Below are 24,723 nucleotides of genomic sequence, written 5' to 3'. Positions count from 1 at the left end.
AGCCAGGGAGAATTCTTCCATATTATTTACACAGTGATCCAAATTTATAACCATGTTCCAAGTCCTCAATCTACAATCTTCCCTTTCTACACCATTTTAAATTTTGAAAGCACTATGTTGAAATATGTGCTTGAAATATGACTGAAATATAAACCCAAACACACACACACAAAAAACTGCTTTTTGTTTTTTTCTATTTTTAAGAGAGATAGAATTTAATGACGAATCTATCAGCCTATAGCACATATAGAGCCCTTATTAATATGTGTTGAATGAATAAATAATTTTTTTAGGCATTTGTTCATGAGCATTGCCTGTTTCACTTCTTTTAGCATTTACTAGGTAAGGGGAAGACCTGAAAACAAAAATACAACCAGGCAAGACCCCGAGTGAATTTTGACAATCTCCCAAAGGCCAATTAAATAAATACCAAGCAACCCACAAACTACCTCCAGTTAAGCTGTACAACTTGAGCAAAATCTTCCGAACTTTTTTTGTTACATTACTATTTTTAAAAAGTTTACCAAGCACCTCCAATATATGTACATTTATTTATACATTATCTCCTTCTACAACTGTATACATTATAAACACAGAATTTTTAAATGGAAGTTTTAAAAGATGAGACAATAATAAACTAATTTAAACTTTCACTTGTGAATAATACAAAAATATTTTTAATCTCTCTTAAGAAATTACCAATAACAATACTTTTAAAGAACAATCTAACAGAAAGTTTCACTGCGTTTTAAAATCCTAGTTTTTAGTCTTTCAAAGGCCTAATTCCAACTTCAAGATTCAGTTAATTTTGAAACTTGATGATAATGGCTATAAGCTGGAAAACTGACCTTACAAATGCAGAATACTCTAATACATAACATATATTTAGGGTGAAGTTCACTATGGATGACAACGGACGTTAAAATCTTATTTTGAAAAATTATTTTAATCATTTTGAAACTTTTTGGCAAGCTTCTTGTTAGGTCTATTAAAGAAGCACTGTTTTTTCTGTAATTTGGCTGACAAAAAGCTAGTACTAGAACTGTCAGCTCTGCCATTTTCTTGTTGTTCACATGTACTTGCATTATTGGTTTCTTTACAGGAGTCTTTTTAATTCACATTCATTTTATATGGGTTAGTTTAGTCAAAATTAGGTAATATCCATAAATTTATCTAACTATATGCAACCATAAACTGAACTATTTGCTGAAAGTGAAGAAACAAGTGAGAAAACTATTAGCAATTCTTGACTCTCCTTCAGACTACCTCCTAAAATGAGGTCATCTCATCAACATATTTATTCAATGTTGGTAAAATTTCATTTCTTCCTGTCTTACACATAAAAATGAACATAAGTAACACTTCTAAAACTACCTTCTCTTCCTTCATGGGAATGTTGGGTATTCTCCTTAGGGGCTATGATGCAAATATACTTGAAACCCCTAGCCAGCACAACTTAATCAGTCTCTCAAATGCTTTTCAGGTTAGGACTGAATTTGAGGCCAGGAATGGTTTTCCATGGTCACCCCAGGTCAAGTAAGATTCTATATTCTTATGATATGGGTCTTCACCCAAAAACTGATCCAAACCCAACATTCAGGGATGGGTAGACAAGTAGAATCTTTCCAGGACACTCACCCTGACATACTTTATTAAACAATGAAAATAACGGTAATAGCTTCCTATCTTATACAACACTCAGTTAAGAAACATTTGTAAATAGCAGGCATCTTATTGCTATACTTATTCACAAACGTTATTTTAAATATACTATATTGTACTTTCATTTGCAGAAGTGCCTAAAAGGAAAAGTGTGGCTTGTGCCCCATCGGGTGGCCAAACTGGAAATTTCAAACAAGTTCCAGCAAGGCAAGTTAACCCTAACTAATCAACATAATACCTTGGGGAAATTGAAGCATGCAACACAAGTGTTCTCATGGGAGAGTTCTATAAATGAAAATCACAATAATGTTATGGTGTTTCCCTACACTTGAAAAAAAGGGGTATGCAGTTTATGCAGAATCCTTTCCAAACCTTGCAACAAAAAAAATTAAAACTATTGCCATCACTTTTTATTTGAGTTCAGTAAAAGCTTCATTGGGTCAGTTTTCCATTCACAGATTAAGATATCATCAGATTTTTTTGAAAAGAGATTATTAATTTAAAAGAACACTTTTAATTGTTATACTTAAAGTTCTATCATCTTCATATATCAAGCATAATGAAATCATAAAAATGTACAGAAATTTGGAGCTATATGGGTCCTTAGAAAATAGAGGGTTGTGAGCCTAGAAATCAAGTCCAGTTCTCTCACTTTACAGATGAAGAACCTAAAGCCCAGAAGAGGAAGTGATTTCATCAGGGTCACACAGTCAGTGTGACTTGACTCAATGCTTACACCTCTGTGCTGAAAAGACTCTGTAAGATACTGGACATGTAATTTAACCTTTCTGGACCTTAATTTCTTCGTCTGAAAAAACCAAGGCGACAGGTAATCCATCAATTCCCTTTTAACTCTAAAATCCTGAAATTTAGATATCTCATTATTTTAGTACCTTACAAAACTACAGTGTACACAGACAAAACCATTCCTGGTTCCTGAGAAACCAAAGCAGCACAAGACCCTAGGGAAAAAAACACAAGTCATCAGCCAAAGGCACCAAATATATTTGCTTCTTTTGCTAATATTCTGTAAAATATTAACATGGTCATACTAGTCTGGCAGAAACTGGTCTAAATTAATTTTGATTAATCAATTACAGAGCTCTAAAGTATGCAATCACTGATTCTAAATTTTAAAAAGTGCTCTTGAAAAGATTTATTGATGTTCTGCATTACATGCCAAGATTTATACTCAAATAGATTACTGGAAACAGGGATAGCCTCTTTTCCATTTGTGTTTATTCTTTGTAAAAACTATTCACAAATGAATCAAACCAATTTTCTTTGTATTATTTCTCCATGTTGCTCTATTCTTTTATGCTTCATTATTCCGCCTATGAAGATTGAGTCTATGAACTCTACAATTCATTTTTAAATTAGAAACTGATCATTTTCAGGATATTGATGGATCATTAATACTAATTTTATAGTCCAAAAAATGGAAGCCATTAAAAGTTAAATCAAAAACCTATGAACTATAATGGACCTTAAAAAGCTCTAACCCTATATTCTTACTTTATGAAAGAGGACAGAAGCCTGGAAAGGCAAAGAGCCTGTCCCCATGGCTTTATGACAAACATATACAAGAATCAGCACTTAGGGTATGACTGTGTGTACACAGTAATACATATAATCATAGAGGTAAAACATTTTCAGCTTGTCTAATGCTCTGATGTTTCAAGTAAAATTTAATGCAGCAAAATGACATGAAAACCAAAAAAGCTGAACAGTTCATAGCAGTTCACAGCACTAGAAAGCAGCCTACACTAGAAATCATGGTAATATACCAAAATATCATCACCAGTACTTAAAAAACAAATCCAAGTGTCTGTTCTACTAACAGTGTTTCAACAGCATCATCTTCACATGTGAGAAACTACATTTTTCTGCCATATGAAAAGGTTCTTCTCTCTAGCAAATGCTGACATCTTTCACGATATTCTTTTTTCCCCCAAAGTTTCTAAGCTGCCAAATTTCCTCTAAAGATTCTTATTTATGCCTCTTTATTTTTAAAGGAACAGTACTAGCTCTTGAGAAGCAATATACAACACACAGATCCCAACCCTATAAAAAATGGCTCCAATTCAAAAAGAAAAGTGCTCCTTATTAATTTTGCCTACCAAATAACAAGCTTATGAAAGATCCAAGTCACAAAGTAAGGACTCTCTGTAGAATAAAAGTCAATAATCTACAATTAATGAATTTTTTTAAAAATAATGTTTAATTGGCCTAGGAAAAAATAACACAGTCATACATATGAAATGTGTTCCTCTCTGACCAACTTAAAGTAAACCATCTAGGACTAGTTAGTGTCCAAATGCAGTATGTGAATTGAGTACCAGAATGACTCCAGCCACAAAGCTGATATTATAAATCAAGAGGTAACTGCATCTTTAAGTCTTATGCTTCTCCTTCCAGCCCTAAAAATTGTATTCTAAATTAATACAATTTTATGAAACGGTTAAGTGCTGTAATACTTAAAATGAATCACAGCATACAACCAGTCACTATTACTCCCCAAATGAAGCATTCCATACTATATAGGATGTTGCTTCAGGATGCCCTGTTCTATGAAGAACTGGCAGTGGTGCTGAAAATTACTACTAGAAAGATGAAAGACCAATACCCTCCTTTCAATAAAAACCATCATCTGGACTCTAGCCAAGGTTTTAAAACTGACCAAATGTTATTAGCAACAATAAATCAAGAGCTCTACAGGCTGAAAAGCTTGTCCCTTATTTCATTCTTACAAAACGTAGTCACAAAACACTAGAAGAAAATTAAGTGAAAGAAAGCATTAACAACTCTAGGCCTTTCATTTCTGGCAATAATGAAATACTGTATGTTGCCAGGTGAATTTATTTTACAATCTTCAAGGTTCTGTTTAACCTACTTATGTCTCTTTCCTTGCCTTCTTCAATTCTTACAACTGTTACATGAATAAATAAACTTCTGCGATTGCCTAAACATCCTTTCAATGAACTTAAAATAGAAATGAAAAAGAGAACCAAAATATCTTAATTCATAAAATCTAGCTAGCATATTTGTGTTCATATTGATTTTATACTCTTTGTTCCTGCACACAACACAGATGTGAATTACCGGAGGTTACAGATTAAGTCTCTCTATCCAGGAGCTGAACTGCCAGCCACTGAGAATAACGTATTGCAAAGCTTAAAACCCTCCAGGTATCTTGGCTTCTGAATACATAAATGAGCTCATTATCTTTACTTTTCCTTTCATTAACGTAAGCCTCCTTATCACTATCTATTAAATACCGTCCAGGAGCTGTTATCACAGAAATTAAGGGTGAGGAGGGCCATGATTTCTGTATACACAGGAATGTTTTAAAAGTACATTGTTTACAAGATAGTACTTTTCTCCCTAGCTAACAAAAATTTTAGGAAAGAAAACCTGAAAATGTTAATAATTCCCTTCTCTTTCTTTCTTCCTCTTCCCCTTCACTCCATTCCAAAACCGAAGAGCCAAAACCAAAGATATGATTACTTTATATACTTCATGAAATCAGTGAAAACACGAGTCACCGTCTTATTATCAAAACAAAACAGTTGATTACGATACGTTCGCCTACTGTAACCACCGCACGTGTGATACATATTTAAATCAAGTTTCGACCCTGTTACAAAGCCTTTGTCAACAGTGGGCAAGTGGGGGAAAGCTGAAGGGCTCAGTGAATTGAAGGAAATCACCGGAGGGGCTAATCTAGGAAGAGGATTCCTCGGAGAGAGGTGAGCCGAAAGAAACAAGACCTAACCTTGGAGAGGGGGCGCTCGCCCAGGGCGGGGACCAGAGGTCAGGGTGAGCGGGAGGAGGTGGGAATTAGCACGGAACCGCTGTACCCCGGGCTACCCTCACACCCCGACTCCGCTACCTGCGGCTTGCCCTCCCACCACCATTCCTCAGCCCCGGCCGGCTGTGCAGTCCCTCCCGGCCCGCAGCCAGCATATCCGTTACCCCGGCGGCAACGGGGCTGCGGGGGAGGGGAAGGTCAGCGGGGCCCGGAGGGGGCCGGCCGCGGCTGGGATGCCGCAGTGGCTCCCCGTCGCACCGGGTCAAAGTCCGCCCGGGTACGGGGGAAACAGCAAGAGCGGAAGGCGGCGGTGGAGGTCGGGACTTGCGAGATGGTGGCCCCTCCAAGTCCTCCCACTCCTCGGCCGCCGCCGGTACCTCATACTGGATATATTGCTTCCTCCACTCGGGAGTGATGTGCGCGGAGAGGTGCTCGGCGAACTTCATCCTGCCGTCTCCCTTTCACTCCTTCTCGGGTCCAGCAGTTACAGGCGGCGGCGGCGGCGGCAACAGCGACTCCGACTCCTCCCCACATGGGCCCCGGCGCGGCGCGGCGCTGCGCTTCTCTCCTCCTCCGCCGCCGCCGAGGTCTCCTCAGAGCCGCCCTCCCGCCATCTTCCTCCTCCTCTCCATAGCCCCGCCCCGCCCCGCCCTCTATACGTCATCGCCATGGTAACCGCCTACGCGCCCAGACGAAAAGGGCGGAGTAAGGGGCAGGATTTGGGTATATTCCTTAAGGCTCCGCCCCTTCTGGGCCGGACGTGCTGAAGGCACCTCCCCTGACCTCTTCCGTCTGGCTCCTGTTGGCCTTACAGCTGCTCGCTACGCCTGCCTGCGAAGCAACAGTGTTGTTATTGCAATTAATATTAATACTGTAGCAGCAATAATCCACACAGTACGTTTATATTTGCAAAGATTTGTGCAAATGTTTTTCCATTTTAATATTTATTCTTCATAAGACCCTGAAGGATGGATCAACATTAATCCAAATTGAGTAACTAAAACAGACTAAATACTTAAGGCCCAAATGTATTTCAAGGAACCCTATTTTACACGCTCTAGGTGCTCAATAAATGCTTATTGAATTTAATTAAAGACGTCAGTGCCAAAAATTACATGCTGCTTCTGAATTTCAATGTAATTATCTAGTCCAGGGGATACCAGAAAGGCCAACAACAGTACATGGACCCAAACTAGAACTGGGATTACCACCTGGGCTTGTGACTAAGCTTCCTGGGAATTAGAAGTGGTGTTGAGAGGGAAGCCCATGTTGGAAAGAAAGAGAATCCTCTAGAAATAAGGTTGGAACCCCACCCTCAGGTGACCAGACATGAGTACAGTATGCAGGCTGACTGTCCTCAGGGAGCATGCAGAACAGATCACTCACACAGCTTGGCACCACTTTGAGTGTGGGAGTAACTAATCTGGAGGACTTGATTTTGGACAGTAACCAAGGTCCGTCCATGACTGGAGGAGCCCTGGGTATTATTAATAATAACTAACATTTGTTAGGTGCTCACTGTCTACGTAACAAATACTATTCTAAACACCTTACATATGCAGTACTTTGTCCTGTAATTCTCACAATTTTTAAGAGACCCAAAGACTAAGGGATACAATGGTTAGAACAGTATTCTAAGATATCAGCATCTACTATTGGCATATTTTTTTTCCTCCATGTATTTTTCCCCTTTCCCCTTCCTCTTAATTCATGCCAGTGTGGATTCTGCAGTTATTTCCTCAGGACAGGGATGATGCATGATGGAAAACAGTCATGGGCTGTGAGTCTTTCTGACTTTCATTGTACAGAAAGCCTCAACCTCTGGTGAAGGTTAGATCACTCACACAGCTTGGCACTACTTTGAGCATGGGAGTGATTGACCTGGAGGACTTGATTTTTAACTATAACCAAGGTACTTCTGGTGAAAGGGTAATCGGGGTCAAAAAAAGAAGAATAGGAGAAGGAATGAGGACTCCTCTCAGCTTAGCACTATACCCCTCTGCTCACCATAACAGTTCCCCTCTACTGGAGGTAAATGTTGCCAGGAGAAAGACAGACAAGAGAGGTCCATGCTCCCAGGAAGGAGGAACAACCACAGAGAAGAAATGGTTGCATGGTGTCCCTAGAAGGACAAAACCAGAAGCAGCTGCAAAAGAAATTGCTGAGCCTTTACCAGATATGGACTAGAATGGCTGACTCTTTGTTTAATTGAAGTATAGTTGATTAACAGTGTTTCAAGTACATATCTAAGTGATTCAGATATATATATATATATTATTCTTTTTCAGATTCTTTTACTTTAGAGGTTATATAGTTCAGTTGCTCAGTCTTGTCTGACTCTTTGAGACCCCATGGACCTCAGCATGCCAGGCCCCCCTGTCCATCACCAACTCCCGGAGTTTACCCAAACTCATGTCCATTGAGTCGGTGATGCCATCCAACCGTCTCATCCTCTGTCATCCCCTTCTCCTCCCACCTTCAATCTTTCCCAGCAACAGGGTCTTTTCAAATGAGTCAGCTCTTCGCATCAGGTGGCCAAAGTATTGGAGTTTCAGCTTCAACATCAGTCCTTCCGATGAATACTCAGGACTGATCTCCTTTAGGATGGACCGGTTGGATCTCCTTGCAGTCCAAGGGACTCTCAAGAGTCGTCTCCAACATCACAGTTCAAAAGCATCAATACTTCAGTGTTCATCTTTCTTTATAGTCCAACTCTCACATCAATATTAAATATAGTTCCCTGTGTAATACAGTAGGTCCTTGTTTATCTATTTTATGTATAGCAGTGTGTATCTTTTAACCCCAAATCCCTAATTTATCCCTTCCCCCCTTTCTCCTTTGGTAATATAAGTTTACTGTCAATGTCTGTGAGTCTCTTTCTGTTTTGTAAATAAGTTTCTTTGAATCATTTTTTTAGATTCCTCATGTAAGTGATATCATATAATATTTGTCTGTCTCTGTTTGATTTACTTCACTTGGTATGATAATCTCTAGGTCCATTCATGTTGGTGCAACTGGTATGGTATTATTTCATTCATTTTATGGTTGAGTAATATTCTTTACCTCATCTTTACCTCTTCATCTTTTGATGGACATTTAGGCTGCTTCCATGTCTTGGCCATTGTAAATAGTGCTGCTATTGAACATTGGGATGCATCTTTTCAGTTGAAGTTTTCTTTGGAGATATGCCCAGGAGTGGGATTGCTGGATCATATGGTAGCTCTATTTTTAGTTTTTTAAGGAACCTGCATACTGGTCTTCATAGTGACTGTACCAATCTACAATCCCATTGACAGTGTAGGAGGGTTCCCTTCTCTCCAAGCCCTCTCTAGCATTTATTGTTTGTAGACATTTTGTTGATGGAAGACTGTAGATTCCTGGCAGTAACTTGTATAGCTTGTGACAGTAACTCCTATAGCAGTAACTCCTATAGCCTGCTCCCAACAGCACCATACCTTGGTGCCTCAACTGTGCACAAAATTCTGGAAGCATGACCCAACCGAGGGAAGAAAGAAAATCCTCAATACTAGCTCTATAACCAACAATTTTTAATTTTTTTTCATGACGTTCAGTTGGACATGAGCCCCAACACTCAGAGCCCTGACAGTCAGTTGGACATGGAAATCTTAATTTGTCTACAGAAGTAAATTTAATGATAAGTGTCCTATTCCTAACGTTACTTCAGATAGTTCACTGACAGAACCATCAAAAACTTAGTATTTATTGAACACCTACTTTCTACAGAGCACTGTGCTAAGATACTAAGAATGATAATCTGAATAGTTTTAGTGTGAATCAGAAGTATTAATTACATTTTCTTTTGGAAATAGACAACTCTTCATTTATCAACATTTTACTAAGTACTGTGGACTGCAAGGAGATCCAACCAGTCCATCCTAAAGGAGATCAGTCCTGGGTGTTCACTGGAAGGACTGATGCTAAGTCTGAAACTCCAATACTTTGGCCACCTCATGTGAAGAATTGACTCATTGGAAAAGACCCTGATTCGGGGAGGGATTGGGGGCAGGAGGAGAAAGGGACGACAGAGGATGAGATGGCTGGATGGCATCACTGACTCGATGGATATGAGTTTGAGTAAACTCCAGGAGTTGGTGATGGACAGGGAGGCCTGGTGTGCTGCAATTCATGGGGTTGCAAAGAGTCGGACACGACTGCGCGACTGAACTGAACTGAACGGAACTGATGATATGTCAGCATGCCACTTTGAGAATGAAGAACAGTTCAAAAATAAACATGACTCTGTCTTTTCCTCGAAGGACATCAAAATCCAGTTAGAAAGAGAAATAGGGCCAATAGCTAGACTACCATGTGATATGCACTGGAATTGAGGTACCTACAAGAGACATTCAGCTAACTAGGAAGGAAAGGTTGGCATCCCAAAGAATGTGACTCAAATACAGTCTTAAACAACAATCTGACAGGGAGAAAGACACCCCCAAAGATTCCAAAGGCAAAAAGCAAAAAGAATTCAGGACTTAGAGAATGGCAGGCTTCCCTGGTGGCATAGCGGTAAAGAATCCATCTGCCAGTGCAGGAGAGGTGGGTCAAGAAGATCCCTTGGAGAAGGAAATAGCTATGTACTCCAGTATTCTTACATGGGAAATCCCATTGACAGAGGAGATTGGCGGGATCCATGAGATCACAGTAGTCCATAGGTCATGACTTATCGACTAAACAACAGCAACAGAGAATAGCACGAAGTTGTCTAACCCAAATATCCTTTAAGGCAGCTTAATGTCCCTGCCTCAAAGAAACTCTTCCCCATTCCCTTACCTCCCTTACCCATTCTGGCTCCTACATTCCCCTGGTGCAGTCCCCTCACTGTATCATCAACAGTGTCAGACTATGAACTCCTTGAAGACAAAACACACTTTTCTCTCATTTTCTCTAGTTTATCACGGTGCCTGGCATTGAAGCAGTCAATAAAATATTGATGTAACAAAGGAAAGAAAGAAGAAAGGAAAGAAGGGCAGGAGAGAGGAAGGGAGGAAGGAAAGGGCAACCATATGGAGGGAAGTTGCAGGAAATCAAGTTAAGTTGGAAAAAAATTGTCAAGGAATAGATCATGACAGCATAGGCAGTGCAGAATCTTTGGGAAAGTCTGTGCAGTGACCAACTCTGGCTTGGGAAAGCAGTATAACATGCCTTCCTGGTTTTGAACTCTGGCTCTAGGAATGAACAGATCTGAATTAAACTCCAACTCTGACATATGTAGTCTTTGTGACTTTGGGCCAAGTACATTAGTGCTTAATGCCTCAGTTTCCTCATCTCTCAAATGGGAATAATAACACTTCCTAACAGGTTGTTGTGAAGGTTGAGATTCTACATATAAAGCGGTTGGCATAACTGACCTCTGGTTGACAACTCACTAACTGTCAGTCTCTCAAAAACCTGTTAACTACATGAAGGACGAACTAACAAATCAGTGACCAATTCACTAACAAGCACCTATGTAGCATTTAAAGGGTTCCCAGGTGGTGCTAGTCGTAAAGAACCCGCCTGCCAATGCAGGAGGCATAAGAGGCATGGCTTCAACCCCTGGGTTGGGAAGATTCCCTGAAGAAGAGAATGGCAACCTCACTACAGTGTTCTTGCCTGGAAAATTCCATGGATAGAGGAGCCTGGCAGGCTACAGTCCATGCGGTTGCAGAGTCGGACATGACTGAAGCAACTTAGCACACATGCATGTACCATTTACTCTATGCCAGACACTGTTTTAACTGCTTAGCAAATACAAACTTATACAATCTTCACAAGGACCCCATGACATAGCTACTATCATTATCCTCATTTTAGAGATGAGTAAGCTGAGACAGAACAGTTAAGGACTTTGCTCAAGGTTATCCACCTAGTAAGTGGCACAGCTGGATTTGAACCTTGGCAATCCAGCTCCAGAGTCTTACTCTTGACCATCATATTACTCTGAATGTTGATGCAACAACCCAAGCCAGTCATAGTGATGGACAGAAGGAGGTGGGGCAAGTGACTGGCTAGACGCTGCTGCCATGAACTGAGAAATGAAGTGAAGAGCAGATTTGAGGCATTGTTGGATGTGTTAAATGGTTAGAATCTATGAGACACATAGTATTCCAATTGAAAACACAGATCTACTATAAAACAAAAAAAAAAAAAAAAAGAAAACACAGATCTAGAGCTCTGGAAAAAGAAGATTGGGCTTAAGACTGGGGAGCCATTCACATTTAGGTGATGATTAAGTCCTGGTAAGTCTGCCCAGGGAGAGAGCATACACCAAAATGGAAAGGGGCCCAAGGGATTATCCTGGTGTGAGCCTGATAAAGAACATGGGACAAAGAAAGAGGCTGGGGTGTGGCCAGAGTGGGTAACAAGACAATAAGGAGAGAGCAGTGTCCAGGAAGCCATAAAACAATGAAAGTTTCATAAAGGAAGCAGTGACCAACACTGTCAGATGTTACAGAGGGGTTAAGGAGGATAACTTCTAGGCTGTTGTGTTTAGCAATTGAAAACTCACTAGTGACCTCAGAGAAAGTGACTTCCGTAGCCTGAAGGGCTGCAGGAGGCCAAGCAGTGGACAGCATTCCTAAATTGTCTTTATTCTGTGTGCGTGGTGTAGGATCAGGGGTGAGAATTTACCGGCATACTCAGCAGTTTATCTAGAAATTCATAAGTGCTGAGTCTGAACACTTTATATTTATCACACATAATTCTAAGTTTGGGAACAGTTATACTTACCACAAAGTAACTCTTCTAAAACTTAGAATTATGTGTGATAAATATAAAGTCAAACTGTTGCTTGAGCAAATGAGACTGGTGATCATGCTCAAAGGTGAAGAACTGGTCTGCAGAGAGATCAAATCTCATACAACATTTTCCACTGAACCTGAATAAGCTAGGATGTCCTGGAAGTAAAGATGAGTCAACCCACAGCATAGCAACACTGGTAAAGATGGTATTGTAATACCCCAAGGCAGGTATGATGGTGGTTTGTATCAGGAGGATAGCAGTGGAGGTAATGAGAAGTGGTTGAAAATTGAATGTATTTTGAAGATAGAGTCAACAGGATTTACTGGTGGATTAGGTTGTGAGCAAAAAAAAGAAGCATCAAGGATGACTCCACGGCCTTTTGCCTGAGTAATTAGAATGAGATTGGGGGACATTGCAGAAGAAGCAGGTTTGGGGCGGAAAGTGAAACTCAAGAATTCAGTTTGGGGTGTGTTATGCCTGTCAGACATGCAGATTGAAATGTGCAATGGGAAATTTAAGGTTTGGAGGTTATCCGAGAGGCCCTGGGTCAAGATGTAAGTTTTTGAGTCAACAGAATATAAAAATATGTAAAGCGATTCGTGAAACTGCCCAGGAAATGAGTATAGATAGGAAAGAGAAGAGATCTAAAGACAGATTCCTAGAGTACTCCAATGCTTAAAGGTTGGGAGGACAAAGATTAAAAGTATAAAATAAAGCAAAATGTTAAAATATAGCAAAGGATAACAATTTTAAAAGGATATTTTTCATTGTACAGATGAGAAAACTGTGGTTTGGAAGGTATGGCAGACACTTGCGAGGTTTGGGAGCGACCTTCCTAGATGATGGGATCCCCCATCCCTTAGGTCTTGATAAGAGGCAAGACCCCAGTGCCCACTAGGTATAAAGTGAGCAGATACCCCAGCTCATACCCCAGCTCTGTGGGGTATGTGGCCCAGATTTGGCCAGTCAGATGCTCCTGCCAGGAATTTTGTCTTGTGTGGAAGTACAAAAAGATGAAATGATAGAGCATATTTTCAGAAGCTAAAGCAGATTTCAAACTGCAGCAGTGAAAATGGCAGCAAATTGTCCAGAGCTGTACTGTCAAAGGCAGGGTCCTGATTGTTTCACTGGCATGACCTCTGTTCTGTCCTTGGCTATAAGCTTTTCTTGGCTTCTGCCTTTTTCTAAGACTTGTTTACAAGACTTCACATTGATACTATGAGCAACCCAAGGCCATCCAATAAAATCTATTTCTGTTTAAGTTAAATGGAGTCAGATTTTCCTGTTTATAACCAAGCACCCTAGATGAGTCATAAGGATTAAGAACTTTGCCTATAGCTATTGGCAAGGAAGTACTCAATAATAAGATACACACGATTTTTATGGACAGGGCTTGGCTAATGGGCTCGTGGATCAAATGGTCATAGTAGCAGGCATGGAGGATGTGCAAGAGTTCAAACATATTACCTTTCCCTCACCATGGCTGATCTATCAACTGCTTAGAGGGACCAATGTTGAGTCCCTAATATAATTTGGGATAAGTCCCATATTTGGGGTGGGATAGACCACTCAAATACCTGGTTCAAGATTGACTACATTGACCTCTTTCCATCATGGGACTTGGGGAGAGAGGAAGTAATATATCCACACCACAGTAAGTAATTACTCTAGATATGGATTTGTCTTCTCTGCCAGCTTGTTTTTCCTAGCAGTATCATCTGTGAACATCTTTATTTACCATCACAGTGTCCCATTTAATATTGCTTCTATGAAAGAAGTGAGAGAAAGGAAAGATGTCTATAGATTTCACTGGTCTCTCCATGTACCCTATCACCTATAAGCACATACCCTTACAGAATTATAATCTATTAAAGACTTAGTTATGGTACCAACTAGAAGACACCACTCTGAGTAGTCGGAGTCCTGTGCTGTTGAATGAAGTAATGCTCTAACCAGTAGCCAATATAAGTTGTTGCTTCTCTCAGGCAGACATGAGTCCAGACACCAAGAAATGGAATGGTAATATCACTTCTCTTTATTACATTTAAGGACCTAATCACAAAGTTTTTATATCAGTTTTACATAATGTTTGGGTTTCTTCTGAGCTTCCCTGGTGGCTCAGATGGTAAATAATCAGCCTGCAATGCAGGAGACCCAGGTTTGTCCTTGGGTCAGTGAGATCCCCTGAAGAAGGGAATGGCAACCCACTCCAGTATTCTTGCCTGGAGAATTCCATGGACAGAAAAGCCTGGCGGGGTACAGTCCATGGGGTCACAAAGAGTCAGACATGACTGAGCAACTAACCCTTTGGCTTTCTTTTTGTTTAGAAGGCTTAAAGCCCTGAGAAAAATTGCTTCCACCCAAAGACTCAACAATGATTCCATTAAAGGGGAAGCTAGGGTAGCCATTTGACCCAAGTGGGCTCTTCATGATGTTAAAAGATCAGGGCTTCCTCTATCGCTGGAATGATTTTCAAGGAGAAACAAGAGTTTCCACTACAAGTGAAGTCAAGTGGATGGGTAAGAGTGGGCCTAAAACCAAAGGTAACCTTCAGGGTAAATCTTGTGCTGCTCTGTCCAGTGATAAAAATTAATTGTAGATGTACCAGTCCATTACTGGCAAAACTACATATGGTTCAGATTGTGCAGAATGAAAATTTAAGTGACCCCATCAGATAAAGTAGCATGACTAGCTGAGGTATTGGCTAAAGATTTTTAAAAACGAAGAACATGAAAGGGAGTGGAAGAAACATAAATACCAGCTACAGGCTTGGGGCCAGATGGAGAAATAAGGTCTGTTCTAGCTCCCCTGTTTTCTTCCTGGCTTTTTAATGCATACAGTAACCAATTTCCTTTGCTTACTCTTTTCTTTTTCTCTAGTATTTCATGTGGCTGTGTTAGAGGTGGTGAACTTTGTAAGTGGGTTAGAGGATATGAAAGTGGTATTGTGATCAAACTAGAAGAGGAAGGAACATCCCCTTGGAGCCAGGAGTTCTTCCAGGACCTTCTCGATTTCTCAGACAGTGGCCCCCTCCTCCAAGCCTTTCAATGACACTAGTTCCTTGTACTCAGTCCATCTTGACTAAAACAGCACCAGTGGTTTTCTGCTATCTGTACTTAAGCCCTAACTGAAAAGCAAGACAAGCAAGACAACACTGCAAAGAATGAAAAAAATAGATAAATAAGCAATGTTTATTTTCTTATTGAATCAAAATGATTATGGAATAGTGCTTTAGATTATTTGTTTTGGTTACTTAACAGAGCTTTTTCCTTTCTATGCAGGCTGTAAAAATTGCTTTAGGCCACAATGTAGCTCACTTTGAGATGGCTTTGTCTTTTTATGAGTCTCACAGATGTCTTGATCAAAGAGGAAGAATTGCTGTTTTCCGCCAACACTTAACATCTTTAAAGTCAGAGAAATAACCTTTCCCAAAGTGCAGCTAGTTCCTAAGGGACAGGAACCACTCCTATCCTATTCACTTGAAACAGCACTTAACGCAGTAGACTCCACATATTAATATAAATTGATTCTTTAATATATCCTTCCCCCCTCCCAGCCAGTGGTGATAAGCATGACAATTTGGGGATCCATGCAGAGACATTCTTGTTATAAAAACATGTCCTTAGAATCTAGGTTCTTTCTCCAATGCTTGGGATGACTGAAAACTTAAGCTTAGAGTAAGAGATTTGTAAGCAAGGGGTGATACAGTCAAAAAAGTGAGAAGCCTGAAACATTCCAGGATTGGGGGTCTTGTTATCATATATACCAAAAGAGCTACTGGAGTACATAAGAGCCTTTTGCTATTCTGTTCAGTCGCCAGTACCTGCAATAAAAAATTCTCCAACTTCAAGGAAATTTGATTTTAATTGTAAGTTTTTTTCTTAATTACCAAATTAATACACACTAATCATAGAGAATTTAGAAAGCACAGGAAGGTATTAAGAAGCAGGAAAAAAAGACACACACACCCCCCTCCAACTTCATCATGCTGGAGAAACTACTATTTATATTACTTTTCAACATTTATACTACCTTTTTTCTTTTGAAGTTAGCACACTTGAAGCTTAGAGAGGTGCGAGGAAGAGCAGAAACATATCTCTCTTATAATTCTTTGATGCTCCTAATATCAGGGTTCCCATCCTTGAGGCATGATCCCCCACTTCACCAAGGCACCTCCACTAGCTATGCAAAGTCTCTGACTTGGCCATTAAAATGAGATGTTTTGTTTTGACTCTGATGGAAGGAGTTACTCTGCATGACAGACTGATACTAAGAAAAACCAGTTAGGGAAGCCCAGCATGTTCTTCCCACCAGTCGACAGTACATTCCATGTTTTTCTGGTTATCTTCTGAGAGCCAGGATCTGGGTGGAAAGAAGGCAAGGATGGCCATGAGAAGCATCAGTTAGATGTGAGGAAACAGGATGTATCTCTAGAAAGCTATGTGTCAATATGGTTGGGAGTGGGCAAGGACTACAGATTTGGAGGTCTGTCGGACAGGTGTATTTTGAAGATAACACCCATGTGCTCTTGCTAGTCAAGCAAAAAGCAAAATGAGGGTGGAGACGCCAAGCAAGAGACCGCCTACTGCATTAAGGAAAACATTCACCACTTCCTACTTCTGCTCCCTGTGTGTCTTTGAAAGCTGGTTTCTGACGACAGCTTAAAAAAAAAAAAGAAAAAGAAAACACTTTCATTTGTTCACTTCCTGAAATCCTGAAATGAACCATACAGCCCCAGGCAAAGCATGCACTAAAATGAAAGTCAATTTTTTATCTCCTTGTGAATTGGAGGTTTGAGTCTTATTCAAATGATATATTCCCTGAGACACACTGGGACAGATTCTCAGTGGTAACTCCAGTGCTGAGCAGATGATTAAGTTTCTGATTGTTTGGATTAGCACCTAAATGTAATTTCATGATATATATTGATTAATGTGGCTTTATCATACTCCCCTAAAAAGAGATTTGCTAGTTCTATCTCCAAAATATCCTCTGAATCAATTCACTTCTTTCTATCTCCATAGCACTAGACTGTCTTCTCTCACCTTACCTGTAATAGTAGCTCCCTAGGTGATCTCCCCTTCCGGCCCTACTCCATTGTCCATAGTCAGTTCAGTTTAGTCACTCAGTTGTGTCCAACTCCTTGCAACCCCATGGACCACAGCACGCCAGGCCTCCCTGTCCATCACCGACTCCAGGAGTTTACTCAAACTCATGTCCATCGAGTTGGTGATGCCATCCAACCATCTCATCCTCTGTAGTCCCCTTCTCCTCCCACCCTCAATCTTTCCCAGCATCAGGGTCTTTTCCAATGAGTCAGCTGTTCGCATCAGTCCATTGTACACACAACAGAGCAATCTTTTAAAACATAATCCCATCATGCCTTTTTCTTGCCTGTTGTTGTTTAATCACTAGATCGTGGCCAACTCTTTGCGACCCTATGGACTAGAGCACTCCAGGTTCCTCTGTCTCCACTATCTCCCAAAGTTGGCTCAAACTCATGTCCATTGAGTCGATGATGCTATCTAACCATCCCATTCTCTGCCGCCCCCTTTCCTTTACTTGCTTAACACCCTTCAGTGTTTCCCATCCCATGGCATGTATGATAAAATTCAGAATCCTTATCATTGACATGCAGGATCTGTCTTGCCCTTCCTCTCCTTCAGCTGGGTTCACTTTCCTCCTAATTCACTGTGCTACAGCTTGACTAGTCTTTTTTTTCCAGTTTCTTTGAGGCACCAAGCTCTTTTCTACCTCAGAGCCTTTCTATGTGCTCTTTGGCATGAGATATTGTCTTCCCTTCTCACTCATCCTTTGAACTTTAGCTTAAAGACTGAAATGAGTTTCAATCATCAACCATCCATGCCCAATCTAATTGGGGCTATTCCGCTATACATAGCACCCCATACATTTTCTTTACAGTTCTTACTAAGATTTGTGAATATATCTATATATATATACATATGTATATATACATATATATACACATATATATACATATATATATATTTAGTTGTAAGATTGTTAAAATCCAGTCCCCCGACAGATGGTGGATTCTAAGAAGATGGAGATTATGTGAGTTTTGCTTCTGCTGTATCCCGGAGTGCCTGGCACAGTACCTGACACGTAGTAGATGCTCAGAACTTCTGGAATGAATGATTCTACATCATTTGGATTTGAAGAGTTTAAAATATTAATTACCAAAAAGCTAATTTCCTTGTGTCTGTTTTCTACTAACAGAAGACACATAGGAAAAACCTAACTAATATTTGTTGATTGACTAACTAATTTTAGACTGATGTTTTGTTAGGGAAGAAAGGTATCACATATCGAGATGGGTTAAGATCAAAGACACCAAAATATAGTAACAGTCAACCCTTTTCTTACTGTGGTGAAAGTGAAAACAGTTATAGTGAAGATTAGGTACAAACATTTATAATTACTTTAATGATAGGGTCTCCAAACAAAAAAAAAAAGAAATCAAGATGTACTATAGCTGAATATTACTGGCTTGGTTGTGTTATCTATAGGGAGAGCCTATGATTGGTTACAAGGGGCTGACGACTGAAATCAAATCCATCTCACTGGATTCAGTAGGCTTGGAAAGAAGAGTACAAACTAAATGTGGAGTGCATGGAGAAAACCCTCTCTCATAGGGCAGAAGATGTATTTCAGATCTTGAGTAGCAGACCCAGTAGACAGCCCAAACTCACAGGTATCGGTGACAAGCATCATGCTGTGCATAAATTTTTGTATAAAATTAGTTTAAACATATATCAGAGGGAGCCACAGTCTTGTCTTGAGAAGCTAAGCTGAATTCACTCAAGATTCCTGTTGATATTTCCAGGCATGTCTGGGTCAGAAGAGGTTTTATTTTACCAAAGGGCATCATAACAGCCATCAGACCAGTGGAAGAGAGAGGTGAGGCTCACAAGTTTGGTTCAAGGATTCTAGTTCAAGGTCAGTGTCAATGAGAGGAATGTTTTAATCCCAAATAGCAGCTGTCACTGTGATTGTCCTCCAGCCCAGCTGAGCTGGGAGGAGGACTGAAGAAATGGACACAGCAAAATGTAAGGTACTATAGGTCAGGCCACAATGTGGGACACGTGAGGACTCGGACTGGACACAGCAGACCAACCTATGGCTGGATCAGAGAGGGCACAGAACAGAACACCAGGCTGCAATGGCATCACGGAGACCCCGGCGCCTTCTGTGGGCACTGTCCCTATGGTGCTTCTTTGCAGGTTTGGAAGTATTTTGCAGAAGCATATTGACCTTGGTGGCAACATGAGAGACATCACTGGATCAAACCAAAACAGGAGAGGAGGAAAATGTATGGAAACAAAGAGTACAAAGTCATGACCACCCGGGGCGCCCCTGGGCACTTTCAGAGCTACTTGAAAGGAATTTATTATGGGTTGGATTGTGTCCCCTAGAAAACCATATTAGAGTCCTGCCCCCTAGTACCTGAGAATGTGAGCTTGTTGGAAATAGGGTCACTGTAGGTGTACTCAAGCTATGGACCTTTGGAGGGGCTGTAATCCAATGTGACTGTAAGTAAAGGAAAGTGCTATGCGAAGACACAGACATGCCAGGAGAGCACCAGGGGATGATAGAACAGAAACTGGAGGGAGGCAAGGCAAACCAAAGGATGCCAGGTAGTGATGCTGCCATCAGAAGCTAGGAAGAGCCAAGGAAGGATTCTGCCCTATAGGTTTCAGAGGGAGCATGGCCCTGCCAACACCTTGATTTTGAACTTCTGACCTCCAGAACAATGAGACAAAAAAATTTCTGTTGTTTTAAATCTGCTCAGGAGTGGTACTTTGTTACAGCAGCCCGAGGAAATTAACAGAATTTGAGGAAAGGAGTTTCTCAGACTGAATGAGCCAAAGAGACATTATTTTATTGTTCTCATTTTGACCCTAATTTTCCCCATAGTTTTATGAGGCCAGAGAAACACAGTTTATACATGACAATTATATAAATAGCATGCCAAAAAGCTAAGCTTTTATTTGCTGACTTGAATTTAGTCAGTTAATGTGCTACAATTTAGTACAGTTCATGCAACTCTAAGACATGCCTGCACCTAATTAAATGAAATAATGTATGTAAAGCTCTTAAAACAGCACCTGGCGCGTTGTAAACCTTCATAAATGTTAGATAGGATTATTATCATCATCTGATTATCCTGATCCTAGAACTTTCAACTGCTCGTGTCTCCTCTGCATCTGAGAGTTGCCAAAAACTGCTGAGAAAGCCTCACACCTAAGCAGTCGGGCACCTCTGAAAAATAAACATCACCAAACTCACCAGAGCCCCTTACCTGGCCTTGGTTTTCCTAGTTAAGGTTCTCTCTCATTCTCTGCAACCCGGATTTCCAATCACACATCCTCAGGCCTCTACTACCCTCCATTTTTCCTCAGTTCTCACCACCAAACCTATAAACCCACATGTATCCACAGCTATTCTGGACTTGCCCTGTTATTTGGATGTTAAGAGGTACCTTGGGACTTCTTTGGTGGTCTAGTGGTTAAGACTCTGAGTTTCTACTGCAGGGAGCATGGATTCGATCCCTGGTAGGTATACTAAAATCTCACATGCAGTGTAGCACAGCCCGTCTTCATTTCTCATGGCAAACATCCCTTCCTGAGGGTCAGACCTCCTTGCTCTGCCTTCATGTTTTCCAGGCCTTTCCTTCTCGTTGTTATTTAATACCTGTCTCATCTACTGGACTATAAGCTCTACAGCCACAGGGAACATGTCTGCTTTGTTCACAGCCAAACCCTTACCACTTAGCACCTGCCTGACATATAGCAGGTACTCATTAAGTATTTCTTGACTGAATAAAAGAATAAACAGTTACTAGTCACCGTGAAGAACTTCCATGTATATGGAAAACGTAACACAATGCCTGGCACATAGCATGGACTTGATACATATTTGCTATTGTGTTCAGGAAATCATAAGGAGTCTGGTTTGACTAGTGTCAGGGGTGTGAAGAGAGGTTTTGGCAAATGGTTCAAGTCTGTTTAGAGAGACAAAGGAGGAGAGAACTGCATGATGGAAGGGGTTATCAGCAGCATGTAATCCAGCAAAGGCAAATATTAACATTTCAAAATCCCTCCTTTCCAGCCCAAGATGGCTTTAGACATTCCTTTTAACCACATCACCCAGACTCCTTATAGCAGACTTCAACAAAGTGTAATTGGTGTGCTCAGGGGACCTGGGCAGGATCAGAAGGGTGCACTAATGACCCTGGTAAAAACAAAGATCCACTGTGCATGTGTTCTGTGTAACACAAACAGCTACCTCCTCCCTACTAGAAAAAGGTCTATCTCACATTCTAATCTCTGTGAGCACAATTGAAGATTTCCTATTCCTATCTCCTTTGGAAAAAGTAAATAATTTATTAACCTCAAAAGGCTTCCTGGAACACTGGGTTAATCCCTTTAAAGGGATACATCTGGACATCCTAACTTCATTACAATTGTAGACGTGAATGCTACCAGGTATATTTTTTTTTTCTTCCCCAAACTGAGTGGTGCCAGGGAGTCTAGAGACAAGCAGTCAGCCAGCCAGGTTCAAATCATCGTCTCTTTGAGGTTGTGTTTTGGCAGCCACAGCAGGACCAGCCTTCAAGGAGCAGTAGACTTCTTGTCACCCTTGAGTGACCCTCAACGGGAGAACTGGAACCAGAAGGGGATGACTTCCAGGGAAAACAGCTGACCCACCACCTGTACAAACTTGCACCTAACTGGCCTGACATGAGAGTCCATGGGGAAGGGCTTTGGTAAACCAGAGGCATTGCCAACATGTGAAATCAAGCCCCTGCACTCTGCACATGCCAGCCCCATGGAAGGCTGTGCTGTCAGAAACCACCTGCATTACAGGGCTGCTTTATTCCAAATCATTTTGTTAATTCAGATCCCCACCAACTACAGGGTAGCAACGACAGGACTCTCGTCATGGGATCAGCATCTTTGGCCCTGTTTTCACACCACAGGAGACACCTTTCGTTTTACAACATTTGGGTCTATGGCAAGCTCTTAATTATATTTGCCGCCAAGAACCAGTTAATGAAGGGATATTTCGTGGCCTTGGGCAGAAACCTCAGACTCAGCAACCAAGGAACTGAAAGCCCTGACCTCAAGGCAATCTCCACAACGGCCTCCTGCCTGATGCATATTTCAAAGATTTCCAGGTTTTAAAGCATGGATTACCTTTGCAAATGAAAAATTGAACAAGCAAAAGCATTTAGTGGCATGTTATTACAGTTCCAATGATTTTGAAGAGGCTGCTTGGTTTAGCCCAAGGCAGAATTTCAAATGAACAAAGAAGTAAATATCCATGTTTTTCATTATTTCCTATTTATTCTACCAGGATTTAAAATATGGTATATATTCATCCCACCTCAGGTTTCTAGCCATTATAAAATGCATATATCAACCTACTGAAAAAATTATGCATATTGATAAAATGCTTAATAGTTTCAGGGGCATTCAATATCCAGCCACCCCCCAAAATAGGTTGTTTATTTGTTTACAGGATTTTGCATGGTAGTGAAATTTTAAACTCCATTCAAAAGATAGAGTCTTATTTTTTCAAGTATTTCAAACTTTCCATGTATAAGAAAAATGATAAAAGCAAAGTAAAAGAAATCAGTGTTGTCTTTACCATGATAACATTTAATCACTACTGTGTGTGGCATTTTACCAGATACTATTCATCTAAATAAATTCATTGTATACCTATTATGTACCAAGTAACTCCCAAAATGAAACGATTATAAACATAGTCGTTGCCTTCAGGCAGTTCAAATCTAGAAGGAGAAACAGGTAAGCACAGCATAACGTGGTAAATATTGTGGGAGGACAATACATGTTAGCTGTACCTGATGTATAAATGAAGGAGTTAATGAAGGAATGAATTGTCAAGGATATTTAGGGAGTATAATAAATTCAGCATGGAAACAGGCAATAAATACATATTATTCAGTAAAAATGGAGCATGGAATATTTTTAAATGAAGAAAGTTTCAAGAAGATCAAAAGGTTAAAGACTTCAGCTGTAGGGTTACAAGAGAAATGAGAAGTCCTATGTTCAATTTATTTATGTGTTGGTAAACCAAGGCCTAAACATGAAACACCTGATAATAAAGAGCTAAACTACGAAATACAAGAAAAGAAAAAGAGATAGGAATCAGATTGCTATATAATGGTATGATTAATCACTCTTATTTTTAAGTTATGAATATCTATATCCAATTATCATGACATACCTATGTTAATTTCTCCAATGTTGCTGCAATTAACCAGAGTATAAGTTACCACAGGTGAAGTTAAAAGGTAAAATTTGACCAATTCTCCTTTGAGCCTTCAAAGTGCAACATAATATCCATTTTCACTACAAGGGGAACAAAACCCTCATTTGTCACCCCCTCAGAAGAAAGATAAAAAATTGTATGTATCAAACAGAACTTTTCAAGGACTCTGTGCTCAGGAGAAAGAAAGAAAAGGACAGAAAGTGTACAGCCCAAAATAAGGTAAGTTTTGGTCCAAAGAGGCAGTATGTTGTAATGGATTTGTTATGGAGGAGGTGTATTCCAACTTTATTAGGTTGCTGTATGACCTTGGTTGTCATTGCCTCATCAGTAAAACAGGAATAATAATGCATGTCCTACCCTGAGAATGCATGCTTCTTAAATAAAGTGGAGTGAAAGTCATTCAGTCGTGTCCAACTCTTTGTGGCCCCATGGACTGTAGCCTACCAGGCTCCTCTGTCCCTGGAATTCTCCAGGCAAGAAAACTGGAGTGGGTTGCCATTCCCTTCTCCAAGGGATCTTCCCGACCCAGGGATCAAATTCTTGTCTCCTGCATTGGCAGGAAGATTCTTTACCATCTGATCCACCAGGGAAGTGGTGGCTTAAATGAAGTGTATGAAATGTTTGAAAACATTATGAAAATATAAAAATCCCATTTTAGGTTTGTTACCATTGGGATGAGTTCCAACAGGACAGTATTTTTCATCCATAGGAGCTGAAATACCTTTATTATAGGGAAATAAAAGCACATTATATATGAGATCTCCTCTCATAATCTATGCAGTAATAAGAATGAAGTAATGGAAATATTCCAATTTCTCTATTTCAAGCACATCTATTTCTAGTTCCGGGGCACAGTTTGCTTCTTCTTCCTTCCCTTTTTCCTTCCTTCCTTTCTCTCTCTCTCTTTCTTTCACCCTTGTTTACCTTTTGTCATATCTTCATAAACATTTCTAAGGCTATTTCTTGGCTTCTCTTTTAAAGTATTATTTTGATTATCAAGTTTTAATTGAAGACCTGAAGGAAAAAGATCATAAACCTGTTTCTTCCCTCTAACAAAGTCTAACCTACCTTCTGCCAAGAACATCTAGAATTTGTTAAAAATAGCACATTTCTTTATTTGGACTCAATTGACTTGTACTTCTGTGGACCTGTCGAAATGTTAAATAATAAATTGTTATCTCTGA

General features: G+C 40.2%; 1 protein-coding gene across 1 annotated transcript in view; it reads right to left on the bottom strand.

Moving 5' to 3' along the window:
• XPR1 (xenotropic and polytropic retrovirus receptor 1) overlaps positions 1–6,106 on the bottom strand; it is a 200,392-nt gene extending 194,286 nt beyond the window's left edge. Inside the window, exon 1 of the mRNA XM_043923014.1 lies at positions 5,851–6,106. Coding sequence (XP_043778949.1) covers positions 5,851–5,919 — 69 coding nt within the window. The 5' untranslated portion in view covers positions 5,920–6,106. The remainder of the gene's footprint in view (positions 1–5,850) is intronic.
• Positions 6,107–24,723: the final 18,617 nt, after the last annotated feature.

Source organism: Cervus elaphus, chromosome 14 (genome assembly GCF_910594005.1).
Source record: "Cervus elaphus chromosome 14, mCerEla1.1, whole genome shotgun sequence".
Taxonomy (NCBI): Eukaryota; Metazoa; Chordata; class Mammalia; order Artiodactyla; family Cervidae; genus Cervus; species Cervus elaphus.
The sequence above is the reverse complement of the archived record's forward strand: the minus strand, read 5'-3'. Positions and strand labels throughout refer to the sequence as shown.